The sequence below is a fragment of the Hemitrygon akajei genome, chromosome 23 (assembly GCF_048418815.1).
Source record: "Hemitrygon akajei chromosome 23, sHemAka1.3, whole genome shotgun sequence".
NCBI classification, from domain to species: Eukaryota; Metazoa; Chordata; class Chondrichthyes; order Myliobatiformes; family Dasyatidae; genus Hemitrygon; species Hemitrygon akajei.
Window position 1 is genome coordinate 13643745 of NC_133146.1, and position 20724 is coordinate 13664468.

The 20724-nt window shown below is 51.1% G+C and overlaps 1 protein-coding gene across 1 annotated transcript in view; it reads left to right on the forward strand.

Annotated features, from left to right (window-relative positions):
- cpn1 (carboxypeptidase N, polypeptide 1) overlaps positions 1–20724 on the forward strand; it is a 59622-nt gene that overhangs the window by 34304 nt on the left and 4594 nt on the right. The window contains 2 exon segments of the mRNA XM_073026948.1: positions 9336–9447; positions 16158–16297. Of these exon segments, the coding sequence (XP_072883049.1) occupies positions 9336–9447; positions 16158–16297 (252 nt within the window).

Consider the following 20724-nt stretch of genomic DNA (forward strand, 5'->3'; position numbering starts at 1 on the left):
GAGACTTTTCATCGGGACGGGAAAGGAAGCGGAAGGAAGCCCGAGTGAGTGGTGATGAATCTAAACACAGATTCTTCAGACGATTCAACCTCGAGTAAGATAATGCAAAATGATGGAGAAATTCAGTAAGTCTGGCAGCATCTACGGGGGTGGGTGGGGGCAATATACATGCAACAATTTGGATGGAGAGTCTTCATCAGTACTGGAAAGGATGGGGGCAAAAGCCAGCAAAGGATATGGGGGCATGCGAGAGAGGAGTTGGTTCCTCTGCTCTTCCCATGATCCCGTGTCCTCTCCAGTCAGGTTCCTTATTCTTCAGCCATCTAGTCTTCCACGTATCCCCTCCTGGCTCCTTGCTTACCTCCTCCCTCAACAGGTCTCACTTATCACATCCCAACTTGTCCTCCTCGCCCCCTTCCAACCCTCTGATTCTGGCATCTTCTCCCTTCCTCCCCATCCAGGTGGGTCTCGGCCGCTTATTCACTTCCATAGATGCTGCCTGACTTACAAGTTGTGTGTTACTAATGATTTGTTTTTGTGAGTCGCACACGTTCCAGTTTCATTATCGGGCTCAGATATATTTGTCATATTTACACCGAAACGTAACAGTAGAATGTGTCATGTGCGTTAATAACCCAGACCCCCAAGGCCAGTCCACCCAGGCCCCGCAAGGCCAGTCCCCCCAGGCCAGTCCCCCCAGGCCAGTCCCCCCAGGCCAGCCCACCCAGACCCCCGCAAGGCCAGTCCCCCCAGGCCCCGCAAGGCCAGTCCACCCAGACCCCGCAAGGCCAGTCCCCCCAGGCCAGCCCACCCAGACCCCGCAAGGCCAGTCCACCCAGACCCCGCGAGGCCAGTCCACCCAGACCCCGCAAGGCCAGGCCCCGCGAGGCCAGTCCCCCCAGGCCAGCCCACCCAGACCCTGCAAGGCCAGTCCCCCCAGGCCAGCCCACCCAGACCCCGCGAGGCCAGTTCCCCCAGACCCCGCGAGGCCAGTCCACCCAGACCCCGCGAGGCCAGTCCCCCCAGACCCCGCGAGGCCAGTCCACCCAGACCCCGCGAGGCCAGTCCACCCAGACCCCGCGAGGCCAGTCCACCCAGACCCCGCGAGGCCAGTCCACCCAGACCCCGCGAGGCCAGTCCCCCCAGACCCCGCGAGGCCAGTTCCCCCAGGCCAGCCCACCCAGACCCCGCGAGGCCAGTCCACCCAGGCCCCGCGAGGCCAGTCCCCCCAGGCCAGCCCACCCAGACCCCGCGAGGCCAGTTCACCCAGACCCCGCGAGGCCAGTCCCCCCAGACCCCGCGAGGCCAGTCCACCCAGACCCCGCGAGGCCAGTCCACCCAGACCCCGCGAGGCCAGTCCACCCAGACCCCGCGAGGCCAGTCCACCCAGACCCCGCGAGGCCAGTCCACCCAGACCCCGCGAGGCCAGTTCCCCCAGACCCCGCGAGGCCAGTTCCCCCAGGCCAGCCCACCCAGACCCCGCAAGGCCAGTCCACCCAGGCCCCGCGAGGCCAGTCCACCCAGACCCCGCGAGGCCAGTCCACTCAGGCCCCGCGAGGCCAGTCCACCCAGGCCCCGCGAGGCCAGTCCACCCAGGCCCCGCGAGGCCAGTCCACCCAGGCCCCGCGAGGCCAGTCCACCCAGGCCCCGCGAGGCCAGTCCACCCAGGCCCCGCGAGGCCAGTCCACCCAGGCCCCGCGAGGCCAGTCCACCCAGGCCCCGCGAGGCCAGTCCACCCAGGCCCCGCGAGGCCAGTTCCCCCAGACCCCGCGAGGCCAGTTCCCCCAGACCCCGCGAGGCCAGTCCCCCCAGACCCCGCGAGGCCAGTCCCCCCAGACCCCGCGAGGCCAGTCCCCCCAGACCCCGCGAGGCCAGTCCCCCCAGACCCCGCGAGGCCAGTCCCCCCAGACCCCGCGAGGCCAGTTCCCCCAGGCCAGCCCACCCAGGCCCCGCGAGGCCAGCCCACCCAGGCCCCGCGAGGCCAGTCCACCCAGGCCCCGCGAGGCCAGTCCACCCAGGCCCCGCGAGGCCAGTCCACCCAGGCCCCGCGAGGCCAGTCCACCCAGGCCCCGCGAGGCCAGTCCACCCAGGCCCCGCGAGGCCAGCCCACCCAGACCCCGCGAGGCCAGCCCACCCAGACCCCGCGAGGCCAGCCCACCCAGACCCCGCGAGGCCAGTCCCCCCAGACCCCGCGAGGCCAGTTCCCCCAGGCCAGCCCACCCAGGCCCCGCGAGGCCAGCCCACCCAGGCCCCGCGAGGCCAGCCCCCCCAGACCCCGCGAGGCCAGTTCCCCCAGGCCAGTCCACCCAGACCCCGCGAGGCCAGTCCACCCAGACCCCGCGAGGCCAGTCCACCCAGACCCCGCAAGGCCAGTCCCCCCAGACCCCGCAAGGCCAGTTCCCCCAGGCCAGCCCACCCAGACCCCGCGAGGCCAGTCCCCCCAGACCCCGCGAGGCCAGTCCCCCCAGGCCAGCCCACCCAGACCCTGCGAGGCCAGCCCACCCAGGCCCCGCGAGGCCAGTCCACCCAGGCCCCGCGAGGCCAGTCCACCCAGGCCCCGCGAGGCCAGTCCACCCAGGCCCCGCGAGGCCAGTCCCCCCAGACCCCGCGAGGCCAGTCCACCCAGGCCAGCCCACCCAGACCCCGCGAGGCCAGTCCACCCAGGCCCCGCGAGGCCAGTCCACCCAGGCCCCGCGAGGCCAGTCCACCCAGACCCCGCAAGGCCAGTTCCCCCAGACCCCGCAAGGCCAGTTCCCCCAGGCCAGCCCACCCAGACCCCGCAAGGCCAGTTCCCCCAGGCCAGCCCACCCAGACCCCGCGAGGCCAGTCCCCCCAGACCCCGCGAGGCCAGTTCCCCCAGGCCAGCCCACCCAGACCCTGCGAGGCCAGTCCACCCAGGCCCCGCGAGGCCAGTCCACCCAGGCCCCGCGAGGCCAGTCCACCCAGACCCCGCAAGGCCAGTCCCCCCAGACCCCGCGAGGCCAGTTCGGGCTGTCTCTGGGCATCCAGCCCTTGGCCTGGGGACTCTGAGGCTTGCAGACTACTGGCCAGACCATCAGGCGGAGTGAACCTCCCTCACCCTCCCAGCAGCATTCCCCATCAGAAATGGTGCCTGAGATATTCAGGGTCTGTCCGAGTGATCGGAACAGACACTGGTTTAAATGTCTTCTCACTTGGGCTTGACGAAGTATCATGAGGAATGGTGTTAAAGCTGTATATCATGGACACAGGCCCTTAAAACCAACTCACCCGTGCCGACCAAGGTGTCCAACCAGGCTGGTCTCAATTGGCCCATATCCCACTGAAGGTTAAGTCTAAGCCTTTTCCTATCCACGTGCCTGTTCAAATGTTTTTTTAATTTTACGAACTCTGGCAGCTGGTGTCATGGTTTCTCGTGCCCCACAAACGACCAGGAGACGCAGAAAATTCTTCAAGAAGTATTAAACTTTAATTTGCAAATCAAAGCTGAGACAGTCATTGAGCTAGTCGCTGATTACCCACCGATCCTTGTACATAGCATTTTTTATCACAATCTCCTGGTTTAGTTGCATTAGCGTATCCAATCGGTCTACAGTTGTGTATCACAAGTAGATCCGCCACTATTGTTTCTACCCATTGGCTTAATCATGTTCTAATCTACATCTCTTAGCTACCTCTCATTAACACCCCATTGTCTTCTACATTCTTAAGATTTTATCCTCCTACTAAATTGGATACATGCATAGCAAATAGCAAACTCAAAGCTGACTACATAGTTTTGGTTACACAGCAAACAATGCAACTTTTATACTCCAATACTGGCCAACATCCTCGGTGCGTGTGTGGAGGGAGAAGTTTGCCCCTTGTGTTCCCTTTAAATCTTTCACCTCCCCTCAGTTAGTCTTCCGTGAATCCCCTCCCAGCTTCTTGCGTAGTCCCCTCTTTGCCCTCTAGTTTTGGACTCCCTACCCTGTATCCTGGGGGTGAAAACTGTGCTTATCCACCATATTACCTCTCCTCCCTCCCCCCCCCCCGCCCCGTCCAATGATCTTATAAACCTCTATAAGGTGACGCTCAACCTCCTTTTCTCAAGAGCAAACAGTTCCAGCCCATCTATTCAAGCTTAATAGCATCGACCAGCATTGCAATGCGGACCAACGTTGTGCACAGTACTCCAAATACAATGCCCCTGTCATCTTGTGCAGCTCTAGGGTTACTCCCCAAGCTCCTGTACTCGGTGCCATGCCCAGTGAAGTCAGGCATTTCAAACCCTTTCATCACAAACACAGCCTGCAGATGCTGGAAATCCAGAGCAACACGCACAGAGTGCTGGAGAAACTCGGCGGGTCAGGCAGCATCTATTGGGGGGGGGGAATAAATGACCGACTTTTCCGGCTGAAATCCCTCTTCGGGACCGAGAAGGAAAGGGGGAAGATGCCAAAATAAAAGTGTGGGGGCGAGGGGAAATTTGTTTACCGGAAGGAGAAATCTATGTTCGTGCCATAAGTTTGGGAGGGAACACAGATGGGATATAAGGTGCTCCTCCACCCGAGGCTCAAGAGTAGGCAGTGGATCAACACACAGGAATGGGAATCTGAATCAAAGTGTTTGGCCACCAGAAAGCCCCAGATGGAGCCACCTTCATCACCCTGTCAACTCACGTCACCACAAGGTCCTGACCAGGTGGGCTTACAAATTGGTATTTGACTGCCAACACAGATGCCTTGTGCAGGAAGGCACAGAGTCGACTGTACTTCCTTAGAAGGTTGGCGTCATTCAATGTCTGTAGTGAGATGCTGAAGATGTTCTATAGGTCAGTTGTGGAGAGCGCCCTCTTCTTTGTGGTGGCGTGTTGGGGAGGAAGCATTAAGAAGAGGGACGCCTCACGTCTTAATAAGCTGGTAAGGAAGGCGGGCTCTGTCGTGGGCAAAGTACTGGAGAGTTTAACATCGGTAGCTGAGCGAAGGGCGCTGAGTAGGCTACAGTCAATTATGGATAACTCTGAACATCCTCTACATAGCACCATCCAGAGACAGAGAAGCAGTTTCAGTGACAGGTTACTATCGATGCAATGCTCCTCAGACAGGATGAAGAGGTCAATACTCCCCAATGCCATTAGGCTTTACAATTCTACCGCCAGGACTTAAGAACTTTTTAAAAGCTATTATTAATGCTTTTTGAGATGGTGATTTAGATGCATATCATATTTTTTTACTGAGTTAAGTATTGTATGTAATTAGTTTTGCTACAACAAGTGTATGGGACATTGGGAAAAAAAAGTTGAATTTCCCCATGGGGATGAATAAAGTATCTATCTATCTATCTATCTTGAGGGTTTTGGAAGTGAACTGGAAATGAGCAGCAGTGATATCTCATTGAGGGGTTTGGAAGGGATATCTGAGTGGGATACCAAGCAACTATTGGGAGTAAGGTGGTTTCTGATTGATTCAGTACGGTTTAAGATGGCGTGACCAAGCATGCGTGACAGCTGTCTGGTAGTTCAAAAGGCCAGTACTTCGATTAAAAGCATTGCTAATAGCACCTTTCCTGAGGTAAATTGTGGTAAGTTATCACCGCAAACAGTGAAGAGGTGAGTGAAGGCGAAGCGAGTTTGAGGGATGAATGTTGCTGGTGCATTGCCGAATCGACGCAGGTGGAGTGAGCACTTTAGAGAGGAGAGGTCCAGGCAGGGGAGTTCCAGTACCCGTACAGCTAGCCCGGCTGCGAGGCTGGATCGCTCTGGCCACCGAGCTGATTTGGAGAAATGGAGAGTGGCCTTGGGCTGGGCAGCAAAGTCTGAATCGCTGGCAGCATGTTTTAGGCCCATAGCCTCTTGCTGTAGCAGTGCCTGGGTCCTAGTGCGAGGTACGATGCACTGCTTGGACAATTTAAACAATACACTTTGCAAACAGGGTGTCGGGATCAGAGGTGAGGGCCGATTTTGCTCACTCCCCTGCGATGGTCAGTCCTCTCTCCATGGCGCTGACGTTATGAAGACTGCCCCAGCTGCCATGCTCCTAATATGATGGACTAATACAGAGGCTCGGGCCTACTCGGGCCTGTGCGGAGTTGGTATCTAAGGACTCAATTTGGTTTGGAATGTTGTTGCTCATTTCTATCGTTTGCGTGATTTGTGGGGTTTTTCCCCCCTTTCTCTGCACGTTGGGTGTTGGTCTTCATTTTTTTAATCGGGTTCTTTCGGGCTTCTTGCTTTGTGGCTGCCTGTAAGCAAACAAATCTCAAGGTTGTGTAATTTGATAATAAATGCATTTGACTATTGGGCACGTGGTTGGCAAAGGGAGTGATTTGTGTTCATTACATGGTTGGTTTCCACTAGAGGGAGCAGCTGTGGGCAGAACCTGGGTTCCTCTTTCAACTGGTGAAAAGCATGATTACACCCTGGATCAGACCCTGCCTCATCTCTTGGTTTAAGCCGACACTGGTGAATACAACTAAATACTTTTCCTGGTTACAATTTCTGGGAAACGATCACCGCAGACATTGGAAAGACGGGGTCTGTCCGCCAAAACAGAGAGGCAGGTTATCAAAACAACAATTCCCGGCTCCTAGAGCGAGGAACGACCCAATTTTGGGGCGATTTTAAATGCCAGGCCAGATTGAAAAGGCAAGATGTCTGGATCAGAGGGGCGGGCCATTTCTGGTCACAGCTCCGCAATGTTTTACTTGTCTCTGCTCACCTGATGCTGTGATGCCTGGCTTTGACTGCAGACTTGCTTTCGTTCAGAATGTTATTTCCTTATTTTGTTTGTACAGTCTTTTTTCTCCCTACACACTGGGTGTTTCACTGTCTTTTTAATGAGCTCTTTCATGTTTCTTTGTTTGTGTGGTTCCCTGTAAAGAGACAAACTTCAAGGCTGTATAATATATACATACAGTCGGCCCTCCTTATCCGCGAATTCAACCAACCGCGAATCGTGAAAACCCGGAAATGCTCTTCCAGCACTTGTTGTTCGAGCACGTACAGACTTTTTTTCTTGTCATTATTCCCTAAACAATACAGTATAACAACCATTTTACATAGCATTTACATTGTATTAGGTATAAGTAATCTAGAGATGATTTAAAGTATACGGGAGGATGTGCGTGGGTTATCGTGCATCGGGATTGAAAAAAAGAAGTTCTCTTACTAAGTAAGTTGGAACAGGTACATCCAGTATTATTTAGCATCAGTTAGTCAAACGTTTGTCTTCGTATATAGTATATTTTACCTTTCTATGCATATAAAACACTTAAGAACGTATGTTTCAGTGCCGGGCTCGGGAACGGAAGTTCTCGGGACTCGGGACAGATCGCGCCCTAGTGCGCTCTCCACTGTGCCGGGTTGATGTGGAGGATCAAAAACCCAAAACCCCAAAACCCAATAATTAAACCACTGTGTTGCTTAGTAATAATTGTAGCTTTCATCGGGGCAGAGCCTTTCTCACTTTATCCTTTAAAATTGTTCCGATCATTGACCGACGTAGCCTAACGCTTTTCCAATGACCGGTGGCGTTTCACGTCTTTCCAATCACTTTATTATTTCCACTTTATTTTCAATCATGATCGTGATTATTTTCGTGAACAGAAACACTGCGGATTCAGAGCTCTGGTGCCGGGTCCTAATGTCCACCGCACTGAGACAGGTTAAATAAGGTCTGGGGTTCCGCTGTGTCCTAAGGTCCACCGGATTGAGACAGGTTGAATAAGGGACTTGAGCATCTGCGAATTTTGGTATCCGCAAGGGGTCCCGGAACCAATTCCCCGCGGATAAGGAGGGCCGACTGTACTTTGATAATGTATTTTGAACTTTGAAGCTGTTCACTGGGGAAAGCACAGGGACACTGTGATCCAGGTCAGGCAGCATCCACAGAGGGGAAATAACAGACAATGTTTTGTGCTGACACTCTACTTCGTCCCGTTTAATCCTATTGCATGGTCTTCACCGAAAACATTGATTGTTTATTCCCCTCGATAGAGCTGCCTTACCAGCTGAGCTCCTCCAGCAATGTGTGTTGCTCTGGGATGGAATGAGCTATTTTTGCTGAGTCTGGTTCTCATTACAGCAGATCAGTGGTTAAGAGAACTTTATAAATGCCTCCCCTTTTCTGTAGAGGGAACTTTACTCTGTATTTAATCTGTGCTGTGAGTGTGTGATGGGACAGTGTAGAGGGAGCTTCACTCTTTATCTAACCCATGCTGTCCCGGCCCTGGGAGTCTGTGATGGGACAGCGTAGAGGGAGCTTCACTCTGTATCTAACCCGTGCTGTCCCTGTCCTGGGAGTGTGTGATGGGACAGTGTAGAGGGAGATTCACTCTGTATCTAACCCCTGCTGTCCCTGTCCTGGGAGTGTGTGATGGGACAGTGTAGAGGGAGCTTCACTCTGTATCTAACCTGTGCTGTCCCTGTCCTGGGAGTGTGTGATGGGACAGTGTAGAGGGAGCTTCACTCTGTATCTAACCCGTGCTGCCCCTGTCCTGGGAGTGTGTGATGGGACAGTGTAGAGGGAGCTTCACTCTGTATCTAACCCGTGCTGCCCCTGTCCTGGGAGTGTGTGATGGGACAGTGTAGAGGGAGCTTCACTCTGTATCTAACCCGTGCTGTCCCGGCCCTGGGAGTCTGTGATGGGACAGTGTAGAGGGAGCTTCATTCTGTGTCTAACCTGTGCTGTCCCTGTCCTGGGAGTGTGTGATGGACAGTGTAGAGGGAGCTTCACTCTGTATCTAACCCGTGCTGTCCCTGTCCTGGGAGTGTGTGATGGGACAGTGTAGAGGGAGCTTCACTCTATATCTAACCTGTGCTGTCCCTGTCCTGGGAGTGTGTGATGGACAGTGTAGAGGGAGCTTCACTCTGTATCTAACCCGTGCTGTCCCTGTCCTGGGAGTGTGCGATGGGACAGTGTAGAGGGAGCTTCACTCTATATCTAACCTGTGCTGTCCCTGTCCTGGGAGTGTGCGATGGGACAGTGTAGAGGGAGCTTCACTCTGTATCTAACCCGTGCTGTCCCTGTCCTGGGAGTGTGCGATGGGACAGTGTAGAGGGAGCTTCACTCTGTATCTAACCCGTGCTGTCCCTGTCCTGGGAGTGTGTGATGGGACAGTGTAGAGGGAGCTTCACTCTATATCTAACCTGTGCTGTCCCTGTCCTGGGAGTGTGTGATGGGACAGTGTAGAGGGAGCTTCACTCTGTATCTAACCCGTGCTGTCCCTGACATATGAGTGTCTGACTCCAGATTACAGATTTGGTGGTAATTGCTAAGAATTGTTTTGTAATTGTTGAGAATTAGTTTTGTGAACATTAGGGACAAGGTGTTTTTAACTTTAGAAAATTATCTGTCTTTGTCTTTCCCCTCTTCCAGCTTGCCCGCATCTACTCCTTTGCCCATGGGTGGATGCACAGTGGCCACAACTGTGGAGATTACTTTCCTGATGGGATTACCAACGGAGCCAGCTGGTACTCGCTTGCGAGAGGTGAGATCCTCTGTTCCGTGATGCTGTGTCTGTGGCTTATTGAGGGAGAGAAATGTCGGGGCGGGGAGATTCCATACGGTCTGTGCTGGCTCTCAGAATAACCCCACTTTCCCCCACTGATTGTCCTGTAACTACAAAGCTGAGTTCAGGGTTGAGCTAAATTAAAGGGCGGGACTGTGATCTCAGGATTGCTACCCGTGCCATGTGCTAGTGAGGCCAGAAGAAGGAAGATTATACAGTTTAACACATGGCTAAGCAGTTGGTGTCGGAGGGAGGGTGTCAGATTTTTTTTTTATCTTTGGCATCTCTTCCAGGGAAGGTGGGATCTGTACAGACGAGCAACACACACACAATGCTGGAGGAACTCAGGCCGGGCAGCATCTGTGGAAAAGAGTAAACAGGAGTCCTGCTGAAGGGTCTCAGCCTTTCCGTAGATGCTGCCTGGCCTGCTGAGGGGTGTGTGTGTGTGTTCCAGCATCTGCTGATTTTTCAAGTCAAGTCAGGTCACTTTTATTGTCATTTCGACCATAACTGCTGGTACAGCGCATAGTAAAAATGAGACAACGTTTTTCAGGACCGTGGTGTTACATGACAGTACAAAAATCTAGACTGAACTACATAATTTAAAAAAAAACACAGAGAAAGCTAAACTAGACTACAGACCTACACAGGACTGCATAAAGTGCACAAAAACAGTGCAGGCATTACAATAAATAATAAACAGGACAGTAGGGCAAGGTGTCAGTCCATGCTTCGGGTATTGAGGAGTCTGATAGCCTGGGGGAAGAAACTGTTACATAGTCTGGCAGTGAGAGCCCGAATGCTTCGGTGCTTTTTCCCAGACGGCAGGAGGGAGAAGAGATTGTATGAGGGGTGCGTGGGGTCCTTCATAATGCTGTTTCCTTTGCGGATGCAGCATGTAGTGTAAATGTCCGTGATGGCGGGAAGAGAGACCCTGATGATCTTCTCAGCTGACCTCACTATCCGCTGCAGGGTCTTGTGATCCGAGATGGTGCAATTTCCAAACCAGGCAGTGATGCAGCTGCTCAGGATGCTCTCAATACAACCCCTGTAGAATGTGATGAGGATGGGGGGTGGGAGATGGACTTTCCTCAGCCTTCGCAGAAAGTAGAGACGCTGCTGGGCTTTCTTTGCTATGGGGCTGGTGTCGAGGGACCAGGTGAGATTCTCCGCCAGGTGAACACCAAGAAATTTGGTGCTCTTTACGATCTCTACCAAGGAGCCGTCGATGTTCAGCGGGGAGTGGTTGCTCCGTGCCTTTCTCTTGTCTGTGACCCGTACAGAAGAGACTGCACCTGAACTGGAGGGGGCTGATATCCTAGCGGGAAGGTTTGCTCATACTGCACAGTGTCGGGGGAGGTTAAACTACAGTTGCAAGGGGATGGGGACCAGAGTGCCGCTACAGGTGGTGGAGGGACTGTGGAGACGGATTGTTAAGACCCCAGCGAAGCTTAGCATGGTGCGACTGATATCCTCAGCTGTGTATATTTCAATGCAGCAAGTGTCGTAGGAAAGGCAGATGAACAGCGCATGGACCAACACCTGGAATTACAACGTTGTAGCCATTAGTGAGTGTTTTTGTTCAGGAGGAGCAGGATTGGCAGGTCATAATCCAGGGTTCTGTTTTGGACAAGATGGAATGAGATGGATTAAAGGACGAGGGGTGGTGTTACTAGTCAGTGGAAATGTCATGGTAGTGCACAGTCGGGGCAGGTATTGGGGATGGAACTGAGAAATAAGAAAGGTATAACCACGTTAATGCGACTATATTACAGACCATCCTAGAGTCCTCAGGACTTAGAGGAATATATTTGTAAGAGAGATCACAGACTGTTGCGAGAAACACAAGGTTGTGAAAGCTGATTTTAACTTTCCACTTATTGACTGGGTCTTCCATACTGTAAAGGACTAGATGGAATAGAATTTTTCACGTGTTCAGGAAAGTTTCCTTAATCAGTATATAAAAGTTCCAGTGAAAGAGTGTGCGATACTTGATCTGCTGTGAGGTAACGAGACAGGACAGGGTGACAGAAGTTTGTGTAGGGAGACAGTTTGCACCTAGTGATGGTAGTGCCTTTAGTTTCAAAGTAATTATGGAAAAAGACACGTTTAGTCCATGGATTGAGTTTCTAAATTGGAGAGGCCAATTTTGATATCAGGAAGATCTGGCAAGTGTGGATTGGGACAGGCTATTTTCTGGCAAAGGCGTACAATCTAAGTGGGAGGCCTTCAAAGGTGAGATTTCTGAGTACAAAGCTTGTAGGAGCTGTCAGAATAAAAGGTAAAGATAACGGGTTTTGATGCATAGCAGGTACAGGCAAGTAGGTGCTTATGGAGTATGAAAAATGCAAGGGAACACTTCAGAATAAAATCAGGAGGGCTAAAAGAAGGCATGGGGTTGCTGTAGCAGACATCCTAAGGGATTCTACAGATATGTTAAAAGCAAAAGATTTGCAAGGGACTAAAGTGGTCCTCTGGAAGATCAGAATAGTAATCTGTCTGTGGAGCCAAAACAGGTGGGGGAGAACTTAAGTGGACTTTTTTTGCATCTGTATTTACTCGGACCGACAGTCTACAGAAGTGAGGCAAAGCAGCATCAATTTCATGGACCCTATACAGATTACAGAGGAAGAGGTGGTTGTTGTCTTGAGGCAAATCAGGGTGGATAACTCCCTAGGGCCTGACAATGTGTTCCCTTTAACCCTGTGGGAGGCAAGTGCAGAAATTGCAGGGGCCTTAGCAGAGATACTTAAATCACCTTTAACAACAGGTGAGGTACCAGAGGATTGAAAGATGTCTAATGCTGTTCAAAAAAACAGGAAATTATAGGCCAGTGAGTCTGACATCAGTAGTGGGAAATCAAATCAAATCTAGTTTGATTTGATGATTTGAAAGTTATTAGAAGATATTCTGAGGGACCAGATATGAGTATTTGGATAGACTTGGACTGATTGGGGATAGTTGGCACGGCTTTGCGTGGTAGGTACCGAATGGGAGGTTAGTCAAGAAGGTTCATTCGCTTGGCATTCAAGATGAAGCAAATTGGATTAGACATTGGCTTTGTGGGAGAAGCCAAAGAGTGGTAGTAGATGGTTACCCCTCTGACTGGAGGCCTGTGACTAATGGAGTGCTGCAGGGATCAGTGCTGGGTCTGTTCTTTATCATCCGGATCATTGATATAGATGATAGAGTGGTTAACTGGATCAGCAAACTTGTGGATGACGCTAAGGTTGGGGTGTAGTGGACAGCGAGGAAGACTATCAGAGCTTGCATTGGGATCTAGACTAGATGGGAAAATGGCTGATGGAACTTAATGCTGACAAGTGTGAGGAGTTGCACTTTGGTAGGACTAACCAGGATAGGCTTGCACAGAAATGTTAGCACTCCTCAGTACCCTATAGAACAAAGGGATCTGGGAATGCAGGCCCATAATTCATTGACAGTGATGTCACAGGTAGATAAGGTCATAAAGAAAGCTTTTGGCACATTGGCCTTCATAGATCAAAGTGCTGTGTACTGGAGATGGGATGTTATGTTGCAGTTGTATAAGTTGTTGGTGAGGCTTAGTTTGGATATTATGTGGTGTTTCAGTCACCTACCTACAGGAAAGCTGTAAATAAGATTGAAAGAGTACAGAGAAAATTTACAAGGCTGTTGCTGGGATTGTAGGGCCTGAGTTATAAGGAAAAATTGAATAGTTAGTACTTTGTTCCTTGGAATATAGAAGATTGAGGGGAGATTTGATAGAGGTTTACAAAATTGAAGGGTATAGATAGAGTAAATGCAAGCTTTTTTCCACTGAGGCTGGATGGGACTAAGCTAGAGGTCAGAAGTTAAGGGCAAAAGGTGAGAAATTTAAGGGGAACATGAGGGGACATTTTACTGACTCAGAGGGTCATGGGAGTGTGGAATGAGCTGCCAGCGCAAGTGGTGCATGCAAACTCTCTTTCAACATTTAAGAGAAGTTTGACTAGGTACATGGATGGGAGGGGTATGAAGGGTTATGATCTGGGTACAGGTCAATGGCAGTAGGTAGCTTAAATGGTTCAGCATGGATGAGATGGGCCAAAGGGCCTGTTTCTGTGCTGCACTTTTCTTGGACTCTCTCACTCCATAACCTGTCCTTTCCTACGTGAGTACGAATTCCCCTGGTTCTCCTGCCACCCATTTAAAAGGACAGTTGATCTACCAACAGCTGTGTTGGTCGGAATCAAACCTGGGTCAGTGGAGTTGAGGCAGCCTCTGTACCCTCTGCCACCCCTGTCCAGCAAAGCCCTGGATTGGCTGGGTAGTGGGGTGTGAGCAAATGTATCCACCGTTCGTCTCGGGTAAGATGCCAATCGCCCTCCAGACCTCCTTGCTTCACCCAGCTAATTGACGGTGGAGACATCAGGTTTGCAGTGTGGCGCGGTAACACAACAGCGTAACACTTTGCAGCCCCAGTGACCGGGGTTCAGTTCCTGCCATTCTCTGTAGGGAGTTCGCACCTTCTCCCAGAACCACATGAATTTTCTCCGGGTGCTCTGGCCTCCTCCCACATTCCAAAGACTCGCAGATTAGGCTTAGCAAGTCATGGGCGTGATATATTTGCACTGGAAGTGTAGTGTCTCTTGCAGGCTGCCCTCAGCATATCCTTGGACTGTACCGTTGACAGAAACGACGCATTTCACTCTATGCTTCAATGTACACGTGACGAATGACGCTTGTCTTTATCTAAGCCCCTGCTTAATCTGGTAGCCAATACTGAGTGCCTGAGGCCCCAGCCAATGATGAAGCTTTGCTTTGGAGGGGGCCTTACATCACTCACTAAGTGCTAATTAGAGGGAGCTGAGGCAACTTGTTCGTGCAGAGGTCAGTGAGGACATGGAGTGAGCTGCTAGAGGTCATGGTTGAAGCAGGTACAATTGTGTCATTATAAGAAGCACTAGGATAGGAACATGGGTGGGGTAGGACTTGGGGTGGGAGGGGGAGGAGGGGATATGGGCTGAATGCAGTAAATGGGACTAGCTGAATGCACTCATGGACTGTTGGGTCCAAAGTACCTGTATTAGTGCTGGATTGCTCTACAACTCTGTTCTTGTATGCTCTGAGGTTCAATGAAAAGGGAGCTAGGGCTTTACTCTCTGGAGAGGAGGAGGAGGATGAGAGGAGACATGATAGAGGTGTACAAGATATTAAGAGGAATAGACAGAGTGCCTTTTCCCCAGGGCACCACTGCTCAGTACAAGGGTGGAGGCAGATACACTAGTGAAGTTTAAGAGACTACTAGACAGGTATATGGAGGAATTTAAGGTGGGGGGTTATATGGGAGGCAGGGTTTAAGGGTCGGCACAACATTGTGGGCCGAATGGCCTGTACTGTGCTGTATTGTTCTTTGTTCTTTGTGTGCCATCCAGACAAATCATTCCAAACATAGCAGTGTCATCTTGTGGTTAGATTTTAGACTGGGAGCCCAGATTCAGGACCACCTCTTGCCCCACTAGGGCCAAAGATCGCCAATTAATGTTTGAATTTTTTGAACTTTAAGCTCAGGACTAGACCTGCTTTATGACCAATATGTCGGGTGCAATCCTCTGACCACTCTCAGGCCTGCATTTGTAAGGCACCTTTCACATCCTAAACACGAGATTCTGCAGGTGCTGGAAATCCAGGGCAACACAGACAAAATGCTGGAGGAACTCAGCAGGTCAGGTAGCATCGAGGGAGAGGAATAAACAGTCAACGTTTCGTGCTGAGTCCTGATGAGGTTCCTCCAGCAGAGTGAGTGTGTGTGTGTGTGTGTGTGTGTGTGTGTGTGTGTGTGTGTGTGTGTGTGTGTGTGTGTGTGTGTGTGTGTGTGTGTGTGTGTGTGTGTGTGTGTGTGTGTGTGTGTGTGTGTGTGTGTGTGAAGATTTCCAGCATCTGCAGAATCTCTTGTGCTTATCAAAGTTTATACTTCACACTTGGTGGGTCAGGGTGGGTCACTTCTAAACCCCTGCCCTCTCTCCCTCCCCATTCTCTCTGGTGATATCTGTTCTTCATTAACCCTCTGTCAAGCCGAGGGCCTGCTGGCTCACTTTGCACTCAGTGGCCACTTTATTAGGTATGCCTGTACACCTCATTAATGCAAATATAAGATCAGCCAATCATGTGGCAGCAACTCAGTGCATAGTAGCATGCAGACATGGTCATGTTGTTGAACAGACCAAATGTCAGAATGGGGAAGAAATGTGATCGAAGTGACTTTGACTATGGAACGATTGCTGGTGCCAGATGGGGTGGTTTGAGCATCGCAAACGGCTGACCTCCTGGGATTTTTCACCCATAACCGTCTCTAGAGTTTGCAGAGAATGGTGCGCGAAACAAGATGCCCGCGAGTGGCAGTTCTGTGGGCGAAAATATCTGTAATGAGGGAGATCAGAGGAGAATGTCCAGACTGGTTCAAGGTGGCAGTAACAACGACGCATTACAACAGAGGTGGGCAGAAGAGCATCTCTGAAACCACAACACATTAAACCTTCAAATGGATGTGCTACAAGAGCAGAAGGCCACGGACAACATACCTCTTGCACCTAATAAATTAGCCGCTGCGTGTAATTAGTCTAGCTGTCAATCATATTCCTGCCCTGTGGTGAGCAGGAATGACAGGGGCAGACTTCATTTATCAGGTTGTCTGGGCTACTGAACTTTTGTTTCTGTGCTACATCCAGGAATGCAAGACTTCAATTACCTCTACACCAACTGCTTTGAGATCACGCTGGAACTGAGCTGCAAGAAGTTTCCGCCGGCGAACGAGCTTCAGCGGGAATGGTACGGGAATCGTGAAGCTCTGCTAGCCTACATTGAAGAGGTGAGACGCCGCGTCGCTGCTGAGGCGGCAAATCAAAAATGCAACCAAGTTAAATCGTATACTTCAGCACAAAACTCAACTGTTTCCGTTTATCACTGTGGACAGAAATCTGTTTTGTAGTTCTGGGTAAAAATAAAGAAATGCAGGTGCTAGAAATTAGAAATAAAAGCAGAAAAAATAGAGTTAGTCAGGAGGTCAGGGAAATGGGAATTGAAACAAAATGTCAGGAAATTGGAATTTTTAAAAAACGGGACGAGGTCAGGAAATCGGAAATGAGAAGCTTTGGAAATGCTCTAGAGGTCAGGCAGCATCTGTGGAGAATTAACACTTCAGTAATACTGCTTCATCAGAACCATATCCATTGGGAAGTGCCAACTTCCATCAAAACCTGGCAAGCCTTTCCACAGATTGTCAGAGTTACTGATTCTGGTCTGATTGAAACAGACAACAAAACTTCAGATGAACTGCTGAATGATTGGTATCAGCTGACAGGGAAATTGGTGGTGGTGTGGATAGTGAAGGTTGTCTGAATGCTACAGTGGGATAGAGATCAGATGGAAATCTGTTGGCTGATGGAATTTAATCCTGCTAAATGTGAGGTGATTTATCTTGGAACGTCAAATAGTACACTACCATTCACTTTGTGTCCTACCCTTACGGAGCATTGATGAACAAACAGATCTGGGCTGCAAGTCCATGGTTCCCTGGAAGTAGAAGTACAGGTAGATATTGTGTTGAAGAAGGCATGTAATATGTTAACCTCTGCAGGGGGAAGCGTAGAATGTAAATACAAGGGCATCTGTTGTAACATTACAACACATTGGTCAGAGATCTCTTGGAGTGATGTGTGCCAGTCTAGTTATCTCACCGTAGGAAGGACATGGTTGCACCGGAGAGAGTGGATTTGCTGGGGTTTTTTGAGGACTTCTGTGTGGGGTGAGATGCTGTAAACAGGGCAACACATACAAAATGTTGGAGGGATTTAGCAGGTTGGGCAGCATCTATGGAGCGGAGGAATCGGTTGACGTTTTGGGCCAAGTCACTTCACCAGGAGATGTGAGCGGAAGCCAGATAGGAAGATGGTGGGGGGGGGGGGGGGGGGGGTAGTGAGTAAAAGCTCCCATGTGGTTGGTGAGACCAAGTGAGGGGGATGATGGGTGAGGGAGGGTGAGTAAGTAAGAAGCTTGGGACAGTTGGGTGGAAGGGGTAAAGTCCTCAAGAAAGAATGTGATAGAAGTGGACAATGGAAGAAAAGAGAGGAGGGGAGCCGACCCCTCAGCTGCTTCTTCTGGCTTCTGCCCCGTTCCTTTCCAGTCCTGATGAAGGGCTCAGCTCGAAACATCGGCTGTTTATTCTGGCTTCTGCCCCGTTCCTTTCCAGTCCTGATGAAGGGCTCAGCTCGAAACATCGGCTGTTTATTCCCCTCTACAGATGCTGCCCGACTTGTTGAGTTCCATGTCACCAGTGTTTTTAGAATATCTTGCATCTTAGACTGAGCATGTCTCTTTGTGGATCGGAAAGTGATAGGGATGTATAAGTTATGAGGCCCATCTTAGGAAGATTTACAACAAGAGGCCATAGGCTGAAGGTGAGGTTTAAAGGACCGAAGAGGAAACGGTATGGTTGATGCCTGGAACTTGCTGCCGGGGGAAGTGATAGAAACTGATACGATGATGAACGAGCCCTTTTCTCCTCAGAGTAAAGAGTTAGGAGGTGACTTGGTAGAGGTGTACAAGATGTTGAGGCAGAGTGGACAACCAGAGATATTTTTCCCAGGGTGGAAATGGCTAATATGCAAGGGGCATAATTTCAAGGTGATTGGAGGAAAGTGTAGGTGGATGTCAGGTAGGTTTTTTTGTAAACTGACAGTGGTGGGCGGTGGACTGTGCTGCCACAGGTGGGGGTAGAGGCAAATACTTTAAGGGCATATAAGAGACTCTTAGATGGGCATATAGATGAAAGGAAAAAAAAGAGGGCTTTGTGGAATGGAAGGGATAGACTGATCCTAGAGTAGGTTAAACTATCGGCATAACATCATGGGCTGACGAACCTATACTGTGTTGTACTGTTCTATAATTATCGTCCTGATGAAGAGTTTTGGCTGGAAAAGTTTGCTTTTCAATCCTCTCCTTAACTGCTGTCTGACCTGCTGAGTCCCTCCGGCATTCTCTGTGCATGTTACACTGGATTTCCAGCATCTGCAGAATTTGTATTCCTGGCTTATGATCACTACTTTGACATATTTCAAAAGGTACTTGAATAAACAGGGCATAGAAAGATAAGGACCTAATTCGGGCAAGTGGGATGAGTGTAGATGGACAGAGAGTTTGCCATCGATATGATATTTCTGTGCTGTTGTGCTGTCTCCAGGCATACCAATATGAATGCTCTAAATGGCCCAACACTGCAGTTATCTTATCTCAGGCCAGTGCGGTGGATCTTGTCCTGTACATCATTAGTTTGAACACATATTGAACTCTCACTGGAATCTGGGATATTTGATGTGGACGTGAGAATTTTTTCCATGGTTGTAAGCACTCCAGCTTGGCATAGACCTCTTCAATTCCAATTATTTGCAGTTGTTGTGTTACTGTCTGTCCAAACTGTTCTGTCACTGCCCTGGGAGTGTGTGATGGGACAGTGTAGAGGGAGCTTCACTCTGTATCTAACAGGTGCTGTCCCTGTCCTGGGAGTGTGTGATGGGACAGTGTAGAGGGAGCTTCACTCTGTATCTAACCCGTGCTGTCCCTGTCCTGGGAGTGTGTGCTGGGACAGTGTAGAGGGAGCTTCACTCTGTATCTAACCCGTGCTGTCCCTGTCCTGGGAGTGTGTGCTGGGACAGTGTAGAGGGAGCTTCACTCTGTATCTAACGGGTGCTGTCCCTGTCCTGGGAGTGTGTGATGGGACAGTGTAGAGGGAGGTTCACTCTGTATCTAACCCGTGCTGTCCCTGTCCTGGGAGTGTGTGATGGGACAGTGTAGAGGGAGCTTCACTCTGTATCTAACCCGTGCTGTCCCTGTCCTGGGAGTGTGTGCTGGGACAGTGTAGAGGGAGCTTCACTCTGTATCTAACCCGTGCTGTCCCTGTCCTGGGAGTGTGTGCTGGGACAGTGTAGAGGGAGCTTCACTCTGTATCTAACCCGTGCTGTCCCTGTCCTGGGAGTGTGTGCTGGGACAGTGTAGAGGGAGCTTCACTCTGTATCTAACCCGTGGTGTCCCTGTCCTGGGAGTGTGTGCTGGGACAGTGTAGAGGGAGCTTCACTCTGTATCTAACGGGTGCTGTCCCTGTCCTGGGAGTGTGTGATGGGACAGTGTAGAGGGAGATTCACTCTGTATCTAACCCGTGCTGTCCCTGTCCTGGGAGTGTGTGATGGGACAGTGTAGAGAGAGCTTCACTCTGTATCTAACCCGTGCTGTCCCTGTCCTGGGAGTGTGTGATGGGACAGTGTAGAGGGAGCTTCACTCTGTATCTAACCCGTGCTGTCCCTGTCCTGGGAGTGTGTGATGGGACAGTGTAGAGGGAGCTTCACTCTGTATCTAACCCGTGCTGTCCCTGTCCTGGGAGTGTGTGCTGGGGCAGTGTAGAGGGAGCTTCACTCTGTATCTAACCCGTGCTGTCCCTGTCCTGGGAGTGTGTGATGGGACAGTGTAGAGGGAGCTTCACTCTGTATCTGACCCGTGCTGTCCCTGTCCTGGGAGTGTGTGATGGGACAGTGTAGAGGGAGCTTCACTCTGTATCTGACCCGTGCTGTCCCTGTCCTGGGAGTGTGTGATGGGACAGTGTAGAGGGAGCTTCACTCTGTATCTAACCCATGCTGTCCCTGTCCTGGGAGTGTGTGATGGGACAGTGTAGAGGGAGCTTCACTCTGTATCTAACCCGTGCTGTCCCTGTCCTGGGAGTGTGTGATGGGACAGTGTAGAGGGAGCTTCACTCTGTATCTAACCCGTGCTGTCCCTGTCCTGGGAGTGTGTGATGGGACAGTGTAGAGGGAGCTTCACTCTGTATCTAACCCGTGCTGTCCCTGTCCTGGGAGTGTGTGATGGGACAGTGTAGAGGGAGCTTCACTCTGTATCTAACCCGTGCTGTCCCAGTCTGGGAGTGTGTGATGGGACAGTGTAGAGGGAGCTTCACTCTGTATCTAACCCGTGCTGTCCCAGTCTGGGAGTGTGTGATGGGACAGTGTAGAGGGAGCTTCACTCTGTATCTAACCCATGCTGTCCCTGTCCTGGGGGTGTGTGATGGGACAGTGTAGAGGGAGATTCACTCTGTATCTAACCCGTGCTGTCCCTGTCCTGGGAGTGTGTGATGGGACAGTGTAGAGGGAGCTTCACTCTGTATCTAACCCGTGCTGTCCCAGTCTGGGAGTGTGTGATGGGACAGTGTAGAGGGAGCTTCACTCTGTATCTAACCTGTGCTGTACCTGTCCT